We start from the raw sequence: 24,032 nt of genomic DNA on the forward strand, positions 1-24,032 counted from the left end.
CATTACCCAGCATGTCTATGCATTGGGGCGCAGGCACTGAAATAAAATATATTTCCTATAGGGCATGCTCCTATACACCTGAGAAGGTACACTCGCTGCATCAGCCCCTGAACATTCAATTTTATAACCCACATACACAATTGTTTTAAAATGAAGTTACACCGCCTACAGGACAAAGGTTATTGACTGCTTTTTGTGCAGGGGTATACATTAATAATATAGTCTCTGGTGTACTATAATCTACTGAGCCTGCTGGTTATCCCTACATTGCTGCTTGCCTTCAAGGACCACTGAGCTTTAGATGAGTACCAAAGTCTGATCTTCCCCTCACTAACGTAACTGGGGAAGGCAGGAGGCAGACCCTCTTACAACAGAGAGTGAAAATACAAATGTATCTTAAGAAAACTGCAGTGGCTAAACACTGATGGGAGGTGAGAGGCAAGTACCTTTTGCTTCTTGGTAAGACAGTTGCCAGTAACTTGGGTAATAGGGGGCGTTCTTGTCATGCGGTGGACCATTGTTGTTTCTCAGCAATCTGATTAGGCCACTCTGTTGATGTACAGCAACCTTGGAGAGTAGGTTACCTGCACTGTAGCCTGTTATATTTAGTAACACCAGGTGTACAGAAGGCAATAGAAGGTGATGCGTTCCCAGTGATTCCTTGTGTGCATTTTGGAGATTCTGCAGCTTGCGCTTATAAGCAAACTTTTTACAGCTTTTTCCTGGAGGATCCAAGTGGTCTCTGATGTTGGCTGTGACTAGAAGGGAGATTGGGAACTGGGGCTTGGGGGGGGGGACATATAAATAGAAGACAGCATGAAGAATGCGCAGATTCCATGATTTTTTTTAAATGAGATAGCATACACTTGTGATAGACCTAGGGTTTAAGCCTAACTAAAAAGTGTTTCCATCAGAACTGCAGTACCAGTACCGCTGCTTGTTTACTGGTTTACGCTAAGCAAAGGTGAAGCAGCCCCTAGGAAACCGGATAAGCTTGGTGGAGGTATTTTGGATCACTGTGTGTTCCTCACATAAACAGTCCGCAAGGTTGTCTCTATGTAGAGACAACATAAGCCATACCTATGGTGTTACCTGCTGGAGTTTGTGAATAATGTGTTTTTCACAAGCATTTGCTGATTGGAAGAGAGGATGAGGAGCAGAAAACATCACAACAGGGCATTTTGTGAAGTCACTTGATTGCCGAGGTAGAGGATGAAAAACTAGTATTCATTTCCCACACCTCATAGCAACTGTTGGAATTTTGCCCTTTCTGCAGGGTCACCTTGGATTTGTTTTGCCTTTTGCTGAACCCTATTTTTGCTAGCTATATAACTCTGTGCATTTACTCCTGCTAACCATAGGTAAAGTGCTTGTGCTCCTCCTTTCAACATGATGAAATTGATATACACCTGATTAGCATATTTAACATATCTAGATATGGTACCAGGTGAACCCAGGGCTTGGAAGTTAAATGTCACACATGGACTACAGTACCCATTGTGCCATCCACTACACTGACCATGTAAACATGACTGCAGGGCTGCACTAGTACCTGGCTTTGAAGATTAAATTACAAATTCGCCATGCCAAAGAAGCAGTTTTGACAGGCCTAATACTTCTTTTTAAATATTTATAGATCACCCTGAAGTAGAACTTATTGCCTATAAGGCAGTGGCTAGCCTGTCAATGACGTGTGAACTAGTTCTCGAAAGCAAAAAGTTGGCTGACCTCAATGAGTAGCGATGACCCATCCAAATCTGGCAGAATATGCATCCTACTTGACGGGTCTGCAGGGGTTTTTGATATTACACTTGGGGGCACTTCAAAGAGTCCTACCCTGAAACAGGCAAATGTTAGCGGACAATTGCACTGGGCCCTTCTTTGTCCTCCCCAGTCAATCAGACCTCAATCACAGTGGGCCTCTTTTTGACATTAGTTATACAGCCCGATTGGCAGGTCTGGGTTTACATATATAACATTTGTCTAAGGGCAAAGGCAAGATGCCAAAACAATTCTTACATATCCCATGTCTGTGTGCTGAAAACTCAGCTATGTTCTACCAGATGTCTGTCTCTGAGGGTGTTGTGGGTAGATTGACAGGAAAAAAAAATGGATTTTGATGTTAGATGTTGGAAGTATGCACACCCATAACCTTCAGGGCCCAAGTTTAGTATGCCAAAGACTTCGTCCATCTCGCAAAATATCGAAAGTGGATAGGGTTACTCCCTGCAACCTTTACCTTATTGGTTAGGGTGTACCCAGGAGTCATTCCCACCCATTAACTCATGCCAGGCATAAATCTGCTATCTCCAGGCACTCAGTTCAGACTCGTGGTAGAACAGAAAATGATTGAACCTGCTATCTGAGGGTCATAAGGCTGTCCTCCTGTTTAAAGCTAAAGGGACTCAGCTAGGGGAATTTTTCTGCAACCTGCCAACTTACCAGTGGAAACTGGACCTGGACCAGACCCTCCTTTTGTTACCTGCCTTCTCCCCTGTAAATTACAGAGTGCCTCACCTAGAGTCCTCGGTCAATTTAGACGTTTACTCCTTTGGTGGATTGGACTTGAAAGACTAAAGTCAGAAGCTAGAATGTTTGACTAGGACAAACTTGGTTAGTGTATCTTACCTGTGCTCCATCGTAGGCCAACTTCCATTGAACACTTCCAAAAACCATGCACACTGGAGTTGGGCACTCTGGAAGCTGGACTTGGGCTTGTCAATGACCAGACACTACTGCCAACCTTTACAGTGCTCAACCAAGGTCGTGCGCAGTAGGGGTTGGCCTCATGAGAGGTTGGGCTCAGACCCAGTAGCCAAATCCACTGTTCTTGGGCCAGTTCCAGCAGGATTTGGCAATCCGTGCTATCATTTGAGAAGCTATCAGAAGTTGTGTGAGGTCATGAGCAGTTCATGGTGGGGCTTTGAGGTAATTTTGGTTTGCTTTGTTTGTTTTTTATTTGTAACTTCACTATAACAGTTTTTTAAAGTAAATATATATATTTGTTTTTGTGATTGTTGATGAATACGATTGACCAGTTGAATTGGTCTGTTTTCTGGAATATTACTTACTTTGAAAATATACTAATACAAGTAATATTTTTTTGCTCAGCCGAGATTACCGTAAAACTGGATTGGTGTACCTTGATACAGCAAATCCCCAATTTACTTTAAGCATAATTCACTCTGTGATTACAGAAAATGACCAGTGCAATGTCACATCCATAGGACATCCGCCCTCCTCCGTACTTCTGTAACATCAATGCAATAAATTACCATAGTGGCATTATCTAAAACTAAATCTGGATCCCATGGCATAATGTCAGCATGCCTAAAACCATGGTGGGCTTGATATTTTCAGTTGATTTAGAGTTTTTGTTTATTGACACATTTTCTTCCTTACCCTCTTTATATTCTTTTCCCCTCCACTTTGGTTTTGCTTTTACTGCTTTATCTTATCACATGCTCTTCAGAGCCACTCACCTACATACAAGTTCAGGTTATGTGCACATTTGGTGTTCTGGCCGTCAGGGACCATGTTTTCGATATTGTGTGGTTGTTAAAGAAATTATTCCTGACCCCATGTGACAGGTACAACTGGCTATCTTGACAACTATGTGTCCTTCTGCTTGTGAGTGTTTGTGCTCTGGCCATCTAGCACTTTTTAGTGCCTAAGTGACCTTGTCTATCTGTTAGACTCCACTTTAAATGTCCACCAGATGTGCCTTGTTGTTATGTAGTCTTCCTAGAGGCTTACACTGGCCTTTTTTATGTTTAAATCATTTATTGTATTTCGCAAAATCAAGAGCATTGTAGTTACCGGCCTAACCACAGGCCTTTTCATATATGCAATAAGATAACAACATCTAAACAATGCCACCCTCCCTTCCTCCCTCCCCTCCCAGCCCCCCTCCCCCGATAGAAAAGAGACCGAAAGTGGGAAAAAGGAGAGAAAGAAAAGAAGGCAAAGTCCCACCCTCATCCCGGCCCCCCGCTACTTCCCATTATTCTGCATACCCACTCCGCTTCCCCAGGCGTCGCGCAGAAACGCAAACCGCTTTGCCCTCCAATCGCCCTCCTCAGTCTGTGGGGTTCCCTATCTCCGGGAGGCGCAAGACTCTGAGGTATTTGGGGCATGAGAGCTCCCTGAAATCTCCCCCCAAGCAAGGAAAGGAAGGGTTGCCAGGTCTCCTGAAAAGAGTCTTCATCTCCATTCAACCGGGCTGTGATGCGTTCCATGCCTAGTATGTGCCCTAAACTATCCCTAATTTGTAGAGCCATTCATGGAAAGTTGGGCGAGTGGCAGTGCCCCAGTGGGAGAGAAGTACCTGAATCGCTGCGTTCAACGCTATGCCCAGTTGCCTCCCTTTGATGGATTTAAGCGGATGGGTAAATCTATCAGACACTCCTAAAATAACGTATGCTGAGAAGCGAAGCATCGTCGTCTCAAAGTGCGTGTCTACTTCAGTCAGTACCTGGTCCCAGTAATCTGAGAGATAGGGGCAGCCCCAAAGGATATGGAGGAGGGTACCCTCCTGATCAAATCCACGCCAGCAAATGGGGGAGCGGTCCGGGTCCAGTCGGTGGAGTCGCTCGGGGGTGTAGTACCAGTACGTCATTATCTTGGTGGCTGTCTCAATGCTGCTAGTGTTGCGGGCTGCGTGTCGGGCACGATAATTCACATCCGCCCATTCTGTTGCTGTGAGGACACACTGGCCTTTTTTGCACAGGGGATCCTTAAATTTGAAAACGTGAACACTTGCTACTAGACATAATTTATCTACTTTTCATTGATGAATAAATATTACCGGATAAGTCATGGAATGTTTTCCACTTTGATGAGCCATCCCAGAACGACACCAAACAAATACTGTGTGTTATTTATAAAGATCTGTGTTTCTTTATTCTTGGTATTCTGCTTCTATCTTATTTTTGTTGATATCACATCTCAAACAACCAATTGCATAGATGGTATTACGTGTTTGATATAAGTGTAGTGTTAGATGTCTAAACGTATATGTTGAATTTTCTTTCTCAGATTTGGTGAATGCACTGAAACCGGATTACGTAGCACCTCTTGTCCTGTGGCTTTGCCATGAAAGCTGCCAAGAGAATGGTGGTCTTTATGAGGTTAGTAAAGGATTTGTCTTATAGTGTTCAGTTTCCTCCTTTGCAAAATCTTTGCTAAATGTAATGTTCCAGTAACATATGAAGTTCTTTTCTTTGGTCTGTGCATATAGGAACGTGAACTTTTGAGCATGAGCCTTAGACATTAAGCCAAAATAGTTTTGTATTGGTGGCAGTAGTAGAATATCATGGGTTGAACAGGTAGTTGTTGACTATCTTGCATTAATCTTAACCAATCAAAGATATTTTGAACATTCACTCCAAAACAATGTTACTGATTTTAGTCATGAAGCACCAGAGAGGCTAAATTCAGCTTTTTAAAGTTCTGAACACGTTACTATGTACATTACCTTGCATAATTTTCACCCAAGATGGGAGGGAAATATGAATATTCAGGTTCCAGTGCCTCATTTCCCTACTTCATCACACACACTTTATTTTATTGACTTGTTTATTTGATTTAGGCTATATTTGTAGAGGGAGACGTGGCCAAAAACAAAATGGACCACCATGAATAGAACATGGAATTTGCATGTGTTCGTTAGGAGGAGACATTGGGGAACAATTCACAGATCTGAGGGGAAATATAACAAGCATACAGGGAGTGTAGAAAATTTGGATTTGCTACAATATCACCCCCAGATATTTCAACTTTTCCTGGACCCTATTTTTGCTGGCCTTAAAACTCTCTGTACTGCTCCCTGTTTAAACATGGTTAGATTAACTTATCCCTGATTGACATGTTTAAATTACCTACAATTCCCTAGTATATGGTGTAAAAAAATATATACATATATACACCCAGGGCCTTGAAGATAAATGCCACCTGTATACAGCAGCACCTATTGTACCATCCACGGAGTGGACCTATAAAACATGGCTTCAGGCTACCCTGTGTAGGCTTGAAGCAGCAGCCTGAAAAACAGTTGTCAAATCTGTCAAAATATGACTTTTTGATAGGTGGAAAACCTGCTTTTAAATATTAATAAGTCACTCCTAAGTACACCCTGTTGCCAACAAGATAGGGTACCTGATATTGAAAAGTAGAACATGTGCGAAATTAAAGTTGGCATTTTCCACCAGGCACTAGCCCCAAAAAGCAATTTTTACAGGCAGCGCTGTAGCTGCGTTCTAGAAAATGAACAGATTATAAACTTTATTCTGTAATTTATGGCATGAAACGGCTAGAAAAGTTATTGAAAGACTATTTTTAATGTTTTGTAAAAATACAATTTTGTGGTAATGTATTTTTAATAAATATTTAGAAAGCATACGTTTTAGAAAACGTCCTTTTACCTGCCTATATCTTCAGTAGGCTAATCAGCATTAGCTTACTGACAGCTGGTCTGCCTGTGCGTGACCTTAATGAGGCCTGAAAACTGCCACCAGTGCAGAAACAATGCCTGGGTGTGGGAAGGTGTTATTTTTCCCTTGCAGGGAAGATAAGTTTGAGTGGACCCAGGAAATTATTTAACTTGAAAAGGGCCTGCTCTTTCACAAGTAATGTAAGGTGTTGGAATAGGAGCTATTGAATTTAAAGCATTTCCAGCAGATTGGCTCAAGTGTATAAGCATTGAGACAATAATGCAGGCATAAAACTGAGGGTTGCAAATGTGAGGGGAGGTGTGGATTTTCAGTCAATTGAGGCATAATATGTTAAAGGGAGCTAAAAATAGATCAACTGCTACATAAGTGCAGCATGCATTTCCACATCTGTTTATTCAGCCTACCCATCTTCTGAGTTGCTTAACAGTTCCCTAATTTTAAAATATTAACATTTGAGAGCCAAAAATATATTCACATAAAAACAAAGTTTAAAGTAACTTTATGGCTAGGTATGCTAATAAAATCTTAGCTTAAATTAATGAAACCTTAGAAATTCACTGAAAAAAATAACGTTTAACATGCAGCGATAGTTAGGTGTTGAGATTAGGTAAAACAAATGTTTAAAAAAAAAAATGAATTTCACAAGTTATAGTTTACTGACCTAGCTATAACTTGTGATTCCACTAAGCGCTGATTATGACTTTGCATATTACATCACTCGACATGTTAATTGACATTATTGATAACATCACTGATGTAAACATCAATCTCACACAATATACTGCATCATATATAATCCCACTCATCTAGAAGTTGTGTGCTATAATAATGCACGCATTTAAACATCCTATTAAGAATGCTACCCACTACTAATACCACAGCCAGTGCTACCACCATTAATACCACACCACCAATACCATTGTCACTCCCTGCCTGTACCACCAGACCAATACCACCACCATAAATACCACCCACACCACATATAGCACATGCATCAACACAACCATCACCACCACGGACACTTCTACTACTAGTCGTATGCAAAGCTAATAGGTTTGGCATTAATGAACTGGCGGAAAGAAATACATTTCTGCATGTACCGTCATATTAAATCCAGAAATATTGGCTTTGCCAGTGCTCGTTCGTGTACGGAGCATGTGCATGACGAGCTACAGAAAGTTCTTGATGCAGCGTTTTCTGTTTTTGTTTTGTTTAGCAAAATTCTCAAGTATATCGCCATAGAAGGATTGCACCTGTGATGAAAAAATATGCTACTACATCTTGCTCAGATGGATATAAGTTATGCGTGGAAGAAACCACTTATTCCTTTGCTTTAGTTTAAATTGACAATGTTGGAGCAGCATGGAAGAAGTGTTTAATACAATCTGTTCCCTTGAGATGATTGATGAACTGCATGAGTATTATCTTAATTGGCATTTTGTCTAACTATTAATTGTACTTGGTAATGGATGTTGCAACAAGATAAGGATTGTTCGAAGTTCATGTAATTCTCATTTCGACTTAAGTCATTAAATAATTTTACTAAAAGACACTATTCGGAAGAAAAGACACTGTTCCTAACCTTCTCCATATTTCGTGAATGTTTCATGGGTACCTACCAGAAATAAACACGATAATGAGAAGGAGCCAAAAAACACAGCGTCTTTCTTCTGTCTCTAATCTTCCTCTTTAGATTCCTTCCGGTAACCGCGGGCTCTCATGTACCCTATTACTGCGCTCTAATAAAGCCACGCACACTGCTTTCTGTCCTTTAATAGCACCAGCCAAGGTACATCAAGTCACTATTCAAATACATTTAGTTGAAAGAGCCAAGCTCGAACAGACCTAATGATTTTGACCTTATACTGATTTTTCAAAGCTGCATCAACCGGCTTCCGAAACGGCGCACTGTAAATTGCTTTCTACAACTTTGTTTTCAAAAGGCGAGAAAATCAGCAATGTAATAGTCTTTGTGTCAAAAAGAGAAAGCGCTCGGCTGTGAACAGTTGAGCCAATTTTACACAGGCGCGGAAACAAGACACTGCCTCGCTCTGCTGTTACCGGAGCTCTGCCATAGTGCTCTGGCAAGCTGTTGACAATGCAGCTACATAGCTCCATACTAAAGGCCAATTTCATTTTGAAGAATGCTTATTTTGTTAAGTTACTTGATAATTCTCTGTAGTACTTATTCAATGTTGCTGTTGTTTTGTCAAATGAAGGAATGTTGTCCAGCTGGTTGGTACTTTGCTCTATATTTTATATGTTTCTTATAGATTTTATGTAATGCTAAAGTGGTTAGTTAAATAAAGAATTTTAAACATTAAGGGCCTGATTCAGAGTTGTGCGAAACTCGGGGGTTGAAGAGGTGTTGCGCGGTGGAGAAGGAAACCGAGACTGGGTAGTGGTTTCAGACTCTACTTTATTTCTGTGTCCACGGGAGAGGGTTTGAGTATACAAGTGGAGCAAGTCAATGTCCTAGATAGATACTCTCTTCTTCACTCTTACTTCAGAGAGCAAGGAACCTCTTCAGGCGCTTGACCTTCTCAGGATGGGTGGTCTTGGTCTCTCCGTACCGCCGTAAGGAAAAAAAAAAAAAAAACAAGGAGAAAGAAAGGGCTTGGTAAGGGGACTGCTCTGCTACACTCGCTATTGACCAGGGAAAAGGGAGTGAAGGAGGAGCACCCGACCGCCACCAGTGATTCGCGCTCTTCGTCTTGCAACAGGGCTTCTTACTTAGCGGTATGAGTCGCAGCGTGGGCAGATGGGGTTTCTGAGCCGCTTACTCCACCCGTCACCTCCCCGCTTGTTCTCCCCACACAGCCCCAAACCGGCCCCGTACTTTGTGGAGCCATGACCCTCCTGGGCCGTGGCCGCCTTCTGTGCGTTGCCGGAGAGGGTCCGGCTCCCTTCTTTCGTTCTCCGTGTTCGGCGTCCCTCTTCGTCCGACCTCTGGGATTCCCTGGTCCGCGTCGGCGAAGAATCTCAGTTCCCCAACTCCAGAAGAAGGTCTCGACGTCCCGTTTCTCTCCCGCTACCACCGACTTCCTTCCCGGTGAGTCCTCAAGAGAACTTAGCGGATGTTTCTCTTCTTCCGCTTTGTAGGAGGGCAAGTCAGCTGACCAGTCCACGTGACCGGCCGAGGTACTTGGAGCCTTAAAGGGACAGTACTGCTCTGGTCCAAAAGAGGGAGTCTGAAAATAGAGGAGCGGACAGGGTGAAAGGTGAGGAGGCAGTTGATCTTGTAGCCAGTCCAGTGAGGCGGGTCCACAACCCGCTGTTGAGGTGTTTACTGTGTGTGTAAATACCCCTATTATGAGTTTTTGTCTTGGAACTGCATTTATTGCACAATAAATCACAACCCACTACTTCTTGTTTTAGCAAAAAAGGCCACTTTATTAAGACTGGTGTATTTCATAAACCTTATGGAAACAACATTGTAAACAACTCAAAATCACTATTACAATAAATTATCTCACCGTTCCCCCCCCCTTATGCCTTAAAAATCCCCAAAATAGCTCAACATAGCTTAAATAACAACCCCATGGTCATCAAGCATCCTCAAACGAACTGCACTCATGTTGTTGAAAACCCCATAATTTCTCTTCCCCTCCCCTGTGTCTTGCCCCCCCCCCCCCCCCATCCCTCCTGAGGGATGGATAAGCCCGTTCCAGACTGTCAACCCCCTCAAAACACCACCACCCAGGAAAACCGAAGAGTTTTCCTGACCCACCCCACAAATTGCTGAAACTTAAATGTCGTTATATAATTTTGTTGGAGCACCATACATTTTTCTTTCCATAGTTTTGCAAACAATTTTCTCAATTCCAGTAAATAATAGGCTTGCCCCATTTTGGATAAATGAACGCCATCATCACAAAATAAATGCCCCTCACTTCCTTTTATATTGCCATGAGATAGCACTGTAATGCCCATAGTGTAACATAATACTCTCATTGTCCTGTTGAGATTACGTCTTGCATTTTCTATTGTTGCGTGACTCCTCGTCCCTCTCCAATGCTTCCAAGTTATAAATTCAGACCAAATTAAACAGTTACTGCCCCAGTTATTTTTTATAATGGCCAAGTCAAATTTAATTTGTTTTATTAATGACAAACCTGATGAATTTACTAAATCATTTTCTCCTAAATGGATGACAAACATATCAGGACTTCCCATATTAGAGCACATTTCAGCGAAGGTATTAAATAAGCCCCCTCAACGCATTCCACTTTTCCCTTTCCATACCACCTCATGCCTTATACTTGGGAGTCCAAGAGATCTGCCATAAATTGTTGTTCAGCATAGGGAGCCGCCCATTTTATGAAGGAATGTCCCACTATCCAACAATAGAGATTCACTTTATTTTCTAACGTATCTTCAACAGCATTTTGATATCCATCTCCCAATTCTTCGTATTCATGACCATGACCAACTCAGTCTTGCAGCCTCCGACCCGGCCCCAATACGGAAGGAATGAGAGCCAAAAAGCCTAGGATCTTTCCCCAATCTGACGAGAGCCTTTCTCAATACCACTAATAGGTGTACAATAGTAATCCTTCTGCCCTTTGCATGGCAAAAAATGTCTCCCGTTCTGAACCCAACTGAACTTTGAAAACTTTTCCATTCCTCCACCGGGCAACAACCCTCCACCCCACTTTTGTTTAACGATACCCACTTTCCTCTACCTAATTGGTCCGTTTTGGATATTCTCAGCCAAATCCGTATTCTTTGCTGTCCCAAAAATATCTTATCACTTCGATTGCCCGCCTGTCCTCTTAAACCCAACAACTCTGGTGCCCTAAATGCACCCAAAAAAAAAACAACAGCATGCATAACCTAAACTTCAAACATTCAAAATCGTCATAGCAGCACAAAGGCAACTGTAATAACAGTTGTTTTAATAAATCAAGTCTCTCGTTCTCTTAACAGTTTTTTTTGCCCATCTCCTTGCTGCCTTTCTTATCCAAAACAGCGGAAAAACATGTCAATCGACAGCTGGCACTGTACATAGAGAAAAATGATTTGTTACATGAAGCCCAATCAGGTTTCCACCCCCAGTACAACACCGATCCCGCACTTCTACTTGCCTCGGAATCATTAAGACTCACTGGGAATGAAGGCAAAACTGCAGCCCTGATTATGCTGAATCTAATTACAGCTTTCAATTCCGTGTCCCAAGCCCTTTTAGTCAAACGTTTCTGCTCATACGGCATCGCAGGCCTAGCCTTAAGGTGGCTATCCTGTTTTCTCCAGAACCGCACCCAACAGGTGGTCCAGGAGTCATGCTCTTCGGAGGTTGTTACTCTGCAACAAGGGGTCCTACGATGCTCTATGCAGAGCCCAACACTTTTCAACTTATATATGCATCCCCTCGCTGATTTGGATGAGCGTTATGGTGTGAAAATTGTGTCCTACGCCGAGGACACTCAACTTATTGTCTCCTTATCACAGGTTGATGCATGATGGCTTCAATGTACCCCAAGGCCTTTGGTACCATATACCTAGTCTTAGTAAACCCACACTGATGCTAATGCTGAATATACTAATACATGCATCCAGAGGGGACATTAGAGGTGCCCTCTGAAAACCTACTGACTACTAGTGTGTTAATTGACTGGTCTTGACCAGCCAGCCACTATAGACATTTTTCTGACCTCCTGAGGTGAGCGCCTCTCGCTTTTCAAGATCAGAAACAAAGCCTGGTCTGGGTGGAGATGTTCACCCCACCTCCAAGCAGGATGGGCATTCCAGAACACGAAGCTTCAAAGGCCCTCCGCCTTTGTTATGCGACCCCAGACCTCTCCAGATAGTGGAGGTTCTCACCCCCTGCCTTGACCTCACTTTTTGGCAGGCAGGAAAATTGGTAAGATTAGGATGTGTGCCCACATTTAGCAAGCACCACCTCTAGGGCGGGCAAGCTGATGGGGACCCCACTTCTCAGATTCCTCAATGTTGCTTTGGATGGAATTAGCATTCTAGGGTCAGGGTTATGCCCACTTTCCACAGGAAGAGGTAATATAGAGGGTGTAGACACCCTGAAGGTAGGTAGCCCATTACTCCTATCTGTCACTCCCAGAAAATGCCCCTAAATAGAGTATTTAGGTGTCACACTTGATCCCAAGATCCCAGATTCAATGGATCAACAGAAGAAGGATAAATAAGAGTCACTGCCTGGGGAGAACTGCAGCAGAACTTTGGACTTTGGCTCGAAACCCTGCCGTTCTCAGCCATCTCTAGACAGTTGCGACAGAGTGACTTGTTCTGCGAGCTAGATAAATACCAAAGCCTTGGATAACCTGCCAGCACTTCTAAAACCATTGACAGTCTCCCTTGGAGCGGAGAAGCTACTTCCCTGCAGACCGCAGGCACTAACAGATTTTCTACTCTTGCCCCTCTCTTTTGGAACTCGCTCCCTCTTGTGATCCGATCCACCCCCTCTTACTTGGACTTTCGAGCCAAACTCAAAACTCATTTGTTCTCTTTAGCCTACCCCTCTTAAATTTTCTCCTCTCTTTCTCTCTCAGGTTTTAGTTTCCTGTCTACAGCGCCAAGAAACCGTTTGGTGATAGAGCGCTAAATAAATTCCTTTCAACTTCAACTTCAACAGGCAGAGTCCAGTCCACCGCCTTGCAGCTCCCTGCCTCGACCACTGCCACAAACGACCAGGAGAAAGTACTCGTGCTCTGGGTGGTCATATCTGTCTCTGCACCGAGTGTGAAGAAACCAGGAACAACCGGAGCCATGCAGCACCAACACCCAGGGTACTGGATGCCCTGCACTAAATACCAACAGCGAGAGTTCAATCTGAATTGTCACTGCACCAGGACCAAGTAGCTATTGAGGGACATCAACATTACTGACACCCAATTCGAGCGTGGCCCGCCTGCCTTGATTTTGCCCCTAAGCAAACACAAGGAGATGATGGACGGAGAGCTGAAACTTTTCAGACACTCACTCCCAGTCACAGATCTGGGTTGAATCCCTCATCATGCTTTAGCTCACTTTGCCACCTCAGTTCAGACCCAGCTATATGAAAATCAGTCTTGACCCTGTGCCTCATGGGAACAGTCCAGCCTGAACTGCCAAGCCAGGTCTTCCCTGAACCTGAAACAAGCATCCTGGGACCGGTTTCTGGCTAATCAGCCATCATCAGCCAGGCTAGCTTGAATCCAGTGGCAAAGTGAGCAAGGGACCCACGTCTGGGCATACCCTGCCAACTTAGGGCGAACAAAGCAAACGCGGCCCCTGCTAACTGTTCGTCCCTGACCGCGAGGTGCATCTTTGCTCACCCAGCCCAGCCGACCAAACCCCTCTGCTCCCGAGCCCCCCGACCCGGGTCCTGACAAACCGGCTGTGCCCCCGTGTTCCAAGACCTCTTGCGAACTGAGCCCCCGTTTGGGACCCTTCCGGCTTACCAACAAATACCTCTGTGCAGCCTTGTTTTTCGGTGCACCCCCCTTCTCCGTAGTGTCAGCAACCAGCCTCACCACCCTGCTCCTAGTAGAACCCGGGCAGTTCCCAAAGAACTGCTGGTTGTACTTTGAACCGTGACCCACTACTATTCCGATCCCAGAAGGTGAGTACCTGAAACTTACTGTACTTACCTTTATGCATCTTTGACTTCCCGTCCAACAGGATTGTATTGTGTCTAAAAGCTCACAGGTTTAAACGTTTTACTTGCCTGTAAATATTTTTATTAAATTGCACTTACGTTAACAAAGTTTTGGTTGCAAAATATATATACATTTTTCTAAATTGGTGTCGGATTTATTCTTTGTGTGTGTGTCATTTTTCGCCTCTATGAGTACAACAAATGCTTACCACTACCCTCTGATAAGCCTAACTGCTGTCCCACACTACCACAAAAAAGAGCGCTAGTAGTATCTACTTTTGCCTATGTAAACAAACTGGATACATACTGTATTGTATACTTTTCTTTAGTACACTATATAGACAGCCAGCTTCCCACATCGATTAACTGCAAATACCTTCAAGTAAAAATGTTAACCCTGATAATGATATTACAGCAAAGGTTGGAAGTCCTATATCGGCAGCACTGCACTCTGTAGTCCATTCTTTTAATTGGGTGAGGGTGAGCTATTGGATCGTAGTGTCTGTGTGAAACATAACATTCATAGGATTCTTCTGCTGTGTTGCAGTGTATTAGTAATTCGTAGGAAAAACCTTATTGGATTGGCCAGAGGTTTGTGTCCTTTTTAGCAGCTGTAACTTTTAGAAATAATGCACCTTGTACAGAGTATATACCACGTGCGTCACTCCAGCTAGTGGATGGGTCGCTTGTTTCTTTTGTCAACTTTATTTGAGAGGCTATGATACGTATAACATGTTTTCCTTTTTGGCAGGTTGGTGCTGGCTGGGTTGGAAAATGTAAGTACAATGTATCTTTTGTTTTTTGCCTTTTAGTATATTGTTAATTTTCTAATGAAAGAGGTGATGCTCTTTCAGTATTTACAGGTATTGAACCACGGTTTAAGGGAATTGATTCCCTGTTAAGAATTACTGTGGAGCACGGATACATTCTGTATAGTAGTAACATACACAAGAGGAAGTGGGGGGTTTTGTTACTCCCTCTTTTTCTCATGGAGCTGAGAGTAAACATTGGGGTCCCCTTTCTGGACTCTGCAACTACCACACATGCCTAAATGAAACTGGCTGTGTCAAACTGTAATTATGCTGCAATGTTATTGCATTTGATGGAAAACTGAATAAACAAACCTTTAAAAAACAAAAAAAATACTGTAGAGAGTAGTAACACTTGCTCCTATGATACACTAGTTTGTTTGAGGTTAGCATAGGAAAGATATTTATTGTACTCAATACCTTTTTTCAGGGTGTATCCTAATTGTCAGAAAACTATGTTCAACAGAACACCCCACAACCATCTCAGTTCTGCTTTTCTAACTGGCTGGCTTTCTACAGCGCCCAACAGCATCCAGAATTATTTGTGTTTCACCTTACATCAATAGAACACATTAGACTTGCTATACCATTATCACATGCACAACACAGCACCAAAGCCATATCGTAGACTAGGAATTATCACCTCAGCAGCACATCTATACCCAGATGAATCCATATCTTGGCCTACACCAACAGCCAATCCCCTTGGCATGTTCATTCACACAGTAGGGCTTCAGTATCGTATAGTTAGCGGAGCATTGACTCTTTAATAGAACAGCTACTTCAGCGGCGTAGCTAGCCCTTTGGCCGCCCGTGGTGGCATTGTTGCCAAGACTGCTTCTAGTTGGCTATGATTCTCATCAGCCTTCTCTGTCTGGATGGACAACCAGGCACCCCTGATAAACATAATAAATTAGTCCTTGCACAGCCATATAACGCATAAATTACCTTTTAAGATACTTTGCTGGCTCAGACATACTCCAGGTAGACATAATTTAATTTGATCCAATAGTAACTATCCCTCCCGTTGGATGGTCTCTTTAACCATACACTGACCACAGAGGACCTCAAATGCTGGTAAAATAACATGACATATGTCACCAGAGTAGAATGCAGAGAAACTGATCTTCCAGGGGCAGTGCCCCAGAGTTGTAGGTAATGAAAATGATAGGAGAATAATACATATTTCTTTGTGTGAAACAAAATCACTGGGGAGGTCGAAGAGAAAATAGAGGCTCAATGTGCTGTAGTGCAGCTTCCACAGCACCCTTAATCCAGCTTTTCATACACTTGGGAAGGACCATAGGCTCCTGGATATGCTTGTTTCGCTCTACAGGTCATTTGGCCAAACTTGTGGCTTACTATTACCAGAGATGCTGAATTCTGCATTAATGAACAAGCACAAAGCAGTAAAGACGAGAAAAAGAACTTGAAATTGAGGCAAAGGTAGAAGTAAATTTGTGAAAGTGTTCCTGATGGATAACTCTAACCATAGATATGTTATCTTGTGAACATTCTCCAGGCATCAAACTGGATCTGAAAACTTCAAAGCAGTGCCCCTGTACTCTGGTAGTTGGCGTTGTGTGGCTTTATCCCAATGCCATTCAGCTCTGAACGTTGCAAGCAGGACCATATATAATTGCAACCATGCGCTCTGGCATCAGTCCTTTTCTTTCCACGCCTTCAGACGCGAATCCTGAGCTACTCCTTCATCTTTTTCTGAGTTGTTTCACAATTGTTTAGTGTGCAAGGTATGCCACCTCCCAGAGCAACAGTGTTTAGGTCTTGTAGGTACTGTTGCAAAAATATGTTGGTGACAGATCCTCATGAAGTACATCTGTGGTGTCTGGGATCTGAACATGACCACAGGACCTGAGACAACTGCGCTTAGATGAACCTGAAAGCCAAATGGGACTGTGAGGCACAGCTTTACATCATTAAGCACAGGGGTACTCCACGCTGTGATGAGTCAAAAAGAAGGACCTGTTGTCGTGTAGTTCCTAGGAATCCCCAGGACCAGCGCGTTTTGGATGACCTAAACTGAGGGCCTGGTGTCCCGACCACTTCTGGACACCCCCACATGATATGTCAGCCATTAGACCAGCTATCTCTACAGTGCCGCTACCACCCCCTTGTATCCTACAGTGGTGTAGGTAGTTTCTGGCAACGACTGAACATGACAACCCTGATTCCTCGGGGATCGTGGAAAACAGTAGAGTATGTTTCGCTCAGACACTCGTGCTTGCTTTCTCTCAGAAAATACACAGGAAGGCGATTAGGAAGTTTCAATAAGAATTTATTGGTCCAGCGACAGCCTCGTGTAAAACATATGTGCTGCGACAATCAGGAGACAGAAGCATACAAAAGAGATTGCTAGTACCAATATAGTAAATAGTAGATACATTTCTACCATCGTGCTAATAAAATGAACATAAGCACTTTAGATAAAACCAGTAGTATTTGCAGATTCCTAAAATGCGCGCCCCAAGTAATTTGCCTAAATGTACCTAGCCTAGATCTGTATTTGTAGCATGTATATGTATATATGTGTGTGGCCAAGAAGCCCCTAGGGATGAACTAGCCCCCTCACCTGATGGTTGGGAATGAAGGACCCAGTGTCTGCTTCGAGAATGACCCCCAGCAAGGGATGTCAGACCGCTGTGTGTTGAAGATTCAGCATGCAGGACCCCGTGTCAGCTTGGAAGGAATCCTCCTATAATTTGTAGGGGGGAGTGAGGGTCTTTTATACCAAAGTGGTCACGCCAGGGTTTTTTCTAGAATCAATGTTTTTAAAAGAATCATGGATGTTTTGAAAACAATCATAAATGGTTTAAAAACAATCACCAATGCTTTTCCAAGCAAATGCAATCATGTTCAGCTGGCTGTTGACCAATTAATAAAAAATTGGTGACCCTTATGCAGAATAATTCTGCTGTCCCTGGGGACCTGTTTATGTACGTTAGGTACAGGGATTATGATAGAATACAAATAGCCTGGTGTCGATGAGACAGGATACAAATAGCCTGGTGTCGATGAGACAGGAGCAGGCTACTAGGTAAAGGGTACCTTTTTAGAATCATTGTTGTCGTGTGTATGGGACAAATGTATGTAATAGGGTTATACATGACAGGCCTAGCCTAAAGGACATAACACTGTTCTCGCTCCCAAAGTCGTTCCTGTGGCAAATCTTCGTCTCTGTCAAAGTCAACAGGAAAGTCTAAGAAGAAACATGAGCTGTCCAAACTGGACTAGGCCCTACCTTCCTCTTTCAACTCCAGAGAAGAAGCAGGGATGTAATTGTGCCTTCTGGTCCCATTCCTGATCTACACTGGAGCAGATTCCGAACTTTCTCAGAGCACCCTGAATTTCCATCTGCAAGTTCAAAGCAGAGTGAGGCCTTTTGTGAGGGTGTGCAACGGATCTTCCACACTTTACCGATTCCTTCTGCTGCACCTTCAGACCCCCAAAGATCAACAAGAGCCGCTAGTCCGACTTCCACTGGCATATCCACCCTGAGCAACGTCTGTCCCCGCCCCCCCAACCCACTTTGGGTTCTGCAGAGACCCATGTGCTGATGCTTCCTGCACCAGAGGAGGAGGCTGAACTCATCCTGCTCTCCAAGTCTGAGCCAAACTCTTCCTGATCTCGACCAAGGCCATGTCCCACACCCTTTGGGGTGAAGCCAACTGGCAAGCCATCTGATTCAGATACTTTGCCCTTACCTTGCACAGAGCCCAGGTCTTGCACACTATCAGAAAATTACAATTTTGATTTATAGGATGACTTTAGCCCCAATAGAATGAGGATAATTTGTATGAGGAGATACAGTATACCAGTGCCTTGGACACCACCCCAGACAGCCTGTTTACTTCCCCATCCCTGCCATGGAAGATAGCACCTTCTTCACTGTAGTGATGCAGAGGGCTGCAGAAGTACTTGATTTGCAACTACCCACCATTGAAGTGAAGCCTAATGTCCTCACAGAGGTTCTCCAACTGGGCCAGGCACCTACAGAATCTCACCCTTAAACTTTGCCCTCACAGGCACTATTTTGGGCGCATGGGCAAAGCCATGCTCTGAACCTCCAGTAAACAGACCAATAGTTTAGCACCATAGACCAGCAACAGGTGACCTCAACTTTCTCAAGAGCACCCTACAACTCTGGATTGGGTGGTACAGGCATTTGCAAGTAAGGTGATCCTAATGCCTTTCCCACCACCCCAACTGATCGTGAGTCAAAACACATTTAAACATATGGAAAACATGTGTTATTGCCTGCAAGCCTTGCTCTCTGATCCGTCAACCCCAGCTTCCTTTTAGGTCGCTACTCACGTGCCGTATAAGATACGGTGGCCCACATTTTGCCAGCTGTCCCAGGAAACCTGCAGGCATCCCTCACCCAAGCTATTCAGGACGGATGTGACACTGCAAAGTTTGTCATTCACTATGGCATTGACACAGCAACTGTTTAGGTTGGGCAACATGATCAAGCGTGGATCTTTGGTGTCATGCCTAGAAGAGGTCTATGGGCTTCTTTGGGGGCATCCTGGCATATTTACTGGCCATGTCATTCATTGGCTTGTGTATTTTTGGTGAAAATGCAGTTTCTGCCCTGGAAAGGTTTAATGAAAGCAGGGCTACAGCATGTTCCTTGGTTTTTGTCGGCCACTACCACACACCAGCAGTTTTACCCTGTTGGTGGCTATTGCATGAGTTTTCAATTTGACCAATGCCAGACCCCTCTGTTAGCTTAACAGGCTGCCATTTTTTTGTGGCTGATTTTGCATCTGACAATCACAACTCCTAGGGCATCATGGGCAATGTGTATCTCGGTCCCCTAACTCTCCAGTAACCACAGCCACAAAACCACTTTTGTGTGTTTTTTTCTGGCACAAAGTCACCCTGCCAGGGCAGGATCTGACAATTTCTCCAGGGGTGGCTAGCCATCATCTCAGTCAAGTGGGTCCTCCAAATTGGCCCTTCCTTTCTATCCCACTGCACCTTCCACCACCATCAGAGTGGCTGACCGAGGGCCACCTGTCCATCTGGCAGCAGGAAGTGTAGATTGTTGTAACAAAAGGGGGCGGGCCATAGAGAGGATTCTGGCATCAGAAATAGAAGTTGGGTGTTACTCCCGCTACTTCCTTGCACTAAAGAAGGATTAAGGACTTCATTCTATTTAAATTCTCATCCCTCTCTTCGCCTTCCTACGGAAGGACACATTTAACATGTTCAGGCCAGACCAGGTCTTGTCTGCTCTAGACCCCCTGTAAGATATGTAGTCTCTTGTTGGCAGTGGTTTGCACCCTGTCCAAGTAGGTGCCCTCACTCCAGTCAGGGTAAGGGAGTCACGCAGCTAAGATAACCCCTGCAACCCCTGGTAGCTTGGCACAGGCAATAAGGCTTATCTCAGAGGCAATGTGTAAAGTATTTGTACACATACGCACTCCTACTCTATCACAAAATGTCACTACTCCAAGAGTCGAGCTGCAAATGATTTTTTTTACTTACTTCCTTGACACAACTGGAACTGCTTTAAATAAACTGCTAGTTATTCAAATCATCTAGATTAGGTGTGCGTAGATATGACAATATCATGGGGGTAAACAGCGCAGATGGGCTGTACACGCCAAGATAGTATAACAACTGAATGAGAGAATTGTAATGTTTCTGCTGAATGCTTTCTCTTCTCCCCTAAGTCCAGGGCAACAAGTGATGAAATCAATACAATGTGATAACTTTGCATTTTATTGTTGAAATACTTGGCAAGCGCTATAAGAAGTGTATTGTTAAAGTTATAAAATAATAACAACCCTAAACTCATAAGCTACTAGTTTTGTACGCATGAACGTTTTGGGTCAATTAAAAAAAGCTGACCCAGTTGTTTTGAGTTCTAAGAAAGCACAATGGGCATGTCAAGGGAGTTTGTATTCATTTGGTTTCCCCAGTTGTCTTGAAGTTTGTGGTTGCTTTTCTCTTTCTTCTCTGTAATTAGTGCGGTGGGAGCGATCGCTTGGCGCTGTTGTCCGGAAGAAGAATATCCCGATCACACCAGAAGCTGTGCGAGACAACTGGGACAAGATCTGTGACTTTGATCATGTTTCCTACCCCCAGTCAATGGAAGGTAACCAATGTGCTGCAGCTCTGAATCACACCTCATGAAGGCAGATACTGCTTTATGTCCATCAGCAATTCAAATGGCTTCTAAAATATAATATTTTGTTTTCAATTTGCAAACGGAGCTTGTCAGCACAGGGCAACTCTTAAAGACAAATTATGCCCTCTACATTTTTCTCACTTGTGTTAAAGAGGTCTATATTGATCTTATGATTTGTATATGCATTGGTATTTTTAGCTGAACGTCCAGTCCGTCTATTCCAGTGACCGGACCATAGAAATCACATTTAGTCATAATTAAAATTGAATTAACCTCGGATCCTTGATATAATCAGTGACTGCCCTATTTTTCAATGGTGGCATTTTAGTATTGGTATGCACTGCAACTGATATACAACAAATATCATATACTATTAATTTTCCGCAAGGGATGGAGGTATTTTTCACTATTGAGGACGTGTGAGCTGGGACTATTTGAAATAACTAGAAATGGGAACTGATTTTAGGACATGTTCCAATTTGAAACATCCTGAATGAATCAATGAAAGAAAACTAGTTTGAATACATGGATACTTAGCGGTGTCATAGAACTAGGACTGACAGAGGACAGCAGACAGCGAGTGGGTGATTATAGAAAAGTTTTTTTTTTGGCAGCTTCTTAAAACAACGAGAATTAATAATTTGTTGTTTTAATAGGGGTAGATCCTTCTCCAGGTTAGAAGCTAATACTGAGAAGAATCAACCTCTGAGAGTTGACTGTTGAAATTGTTGGACAGCTAGAAGTTTAGATGCTGAATGAACAGATTAGTATGGACAATAGGTGGACATACTGATGTGCCAAGAAGAGTTTATTAATTAATGTTGTTTCACAACCAGGAGTAAGTGTGGTGATCTGTGCACCCTAACGACATAATCCTACTTATTGAGAATGCAAATTAGCCTCACTGCAACGTGAAGGAGGCCAAGATAGCATTGGCTTAGTCCAGTTTGCAGCAAATAAAATTACAAATGTGTGCATAAAGTCAGGGAAACGTTTTTTTGGGGGGGGGGTTTTGTTTGTCTTTAGCCCAAGCTGGGAAAAAGACACAAAGTTACATTATGATCAAAGTAATTTCATATTTAACTATTAAGTTCTAATCTGCTTCCCAAGCAGTCATTGACTTTGCTGAACTCCTCTGGCGATGTCCTAGAGTTCCAGAGGCACCTTCCACAACCTCCCAGCAGGATCTCTGTCTTGTGGACATTACGTTTCAGAGTTAATGGCCAACCAACAGTTGCTGAGATGAGCCACGAGCATGGAATTCTAATTAAGGTGGAGAAGGATTTGAGTATCATTTGTGTTACAGTAGTCAATCAGTCAGTCAATCTTTTTTCAGTTTTTTGAAAAAAACTTGCGAGATACTGCATTAAACATTAAAACAAATCACAGATTACACAACCAATTACATAGCATGTATATTTTAAATATAAGATCCTTTTCTAAAAATCACTCGGTATCCTGCATTTCCTGTGTCTCACAGCCCGGTTAAAGAAGCTTACAATAGCCAAACATATTAGTAAAGTATCCAGAGATTGCAAATCTAAAAATGCAGGTTTCCACTGATTAAAACTGAATAAAAGGGGTTTCAGGAAACGTAGCCGGAAAGTTGTATAAAATTTACAAAAAAATAAGTAAAGTGCATTGTGCTTTGCAGTGAGTGTGCATCACAAGAGCAGGCCATTTCATCTTGAAACCATCTGCCTTTCTTAGGGAAGGCCGCGAATAGTGAATAATAGTCAAACGAGTCAGGACAAAATGATATTGATGAATAAAGCCTATCCTAAGTAAGGCTAAACCCCCCCTCTACTGGGGCCAATGACAAATAGGACATAGCTGTAGGTTTAACAACTTCTCTGTCCTCTCTCTAAATAATACTTGCTTTAGTAGTAGTAGTAAATTCCAGTTTGAGCAATGACAAAGATGAGTTCACATCAGAATTTGTCATTGGTAGACCTATCCTCGTATGCAATTTCCTAATAAAGTTAAGCCTTGGAACCCAAAAGGAAACTCAAGTGATAAACAGTCAGTTATAAGTGTTTATATAATCTAGTCTCCATTTTGGACCATATGAATGCCACAGCTGTATAAGGTGCATCTTAATCATATCTTCAACACAGAACATCCCTAATTCTTTATAGCAAATATAAGAGGGGATGTTGTGGGGAACTGCCAATATTCTTTTACCAAAGCAATTGCCCTGTCTTTGTATTTTGATGACATGAGCTCTTAGATGCCCTTTGGGGTGGTTGTTTGCTCTCTATAAAAGTCATTGCAATCATTCATTCATAGCCCCAGCACCATAAGTGGCTGCAGAGATACATTGGCTATTATAGAGTCATCATGTCCCTAATCGGCCGATGTCCCAGTTTGTTGGTGAAATGGACCACAGCCTCAGTAGTTTTAATAAGTTGCTGTTCCTCACTGCGATGGTTATCAAACTGGGTACCTAGATAAGAAAAGGTGTTGACTCTTGGTGTAGCACACCTTTGACAGACATGCAGTAGTTTAGGCCTCTACTTACCAAAAATCATAATATTTGATTACTGAAGGTTAAAACTCAGATCCAGATTACCCATATACTGTGAAAAAGAATTCAGCAATTTTTGTAGCGCATTGGCTGTTCTTGCCGTAAGAACAGCATCACCTGCATATACAAGTGCAGGAATAGGGCGGGCACCCACTCTAGGCAAATCTAACCCTTCTTTTAAATGTGCCATTTCCAGACCAATTATATACAAGCAAAATAAAAAAAAGGAGCCTGCACACAAACATTTCTAATGCCCCTCCCTATCTTAAAGGGTTTAGGGCATTCCCCTTTTGGAACAAAACAGAACCTGTTAGTAGCATTCTGATAAATATAACTGAGCAGGGAAATGATACCTTAATCTTCCACTAAAGTTCTCATTATCCACCACGGTTTAGCATGATTAACACAATTGAATGCTCTGCTAAGGTTCATGAAGCACAAATCGAGAAAACCATTCTTAGTCACTTTATATTTG

General features: G+C 43.0%; 1 protein-coding gene across 1 annotated transcript in view; it reads left to right on the forward strand.

The window, feature by feature from the left end:
* Window positions 1–24,032, forward strand: part of HSD17B4 (hydroxysteroid 17-beta dehydrogenase 4) — a 974,808-nt gene that overhangs the window by 426,296 nt on the left and 524,480 nt on the right. Inside the window, exons 9-11 of the mRNA XM_085632660.1 lie at window positions 5,038–5,129; window positions 14,816–14,840; window positions 20,869–20,997. Coding sequence (XP_085488786.1) covers window positions 5,038–5,129; window positions 14,816–14,840; window positions 20,869–20,997 — 246 coding nt within the window. The remainder of the gene's footprint in view (window positions 1–5,037; window positions 5,130–14,815; window positions 14,841–20,868; window positions 20,998–24,032) is intronic.

Source organism: Triturus cristatus, chromosome 2_1 (genome assembly GCF_964204655.1).
Source record: "Triturus cristatus chromosome 2_1, aTriCri1.1, whole genome shotgun sequence".
In the NCBI taxonomy this organism is placed as follows: Eukaryota; Metazoa; Chordata; class Amphibia; order Caudata; family Salamandridae; genus Triturus; species Triturus cristatus.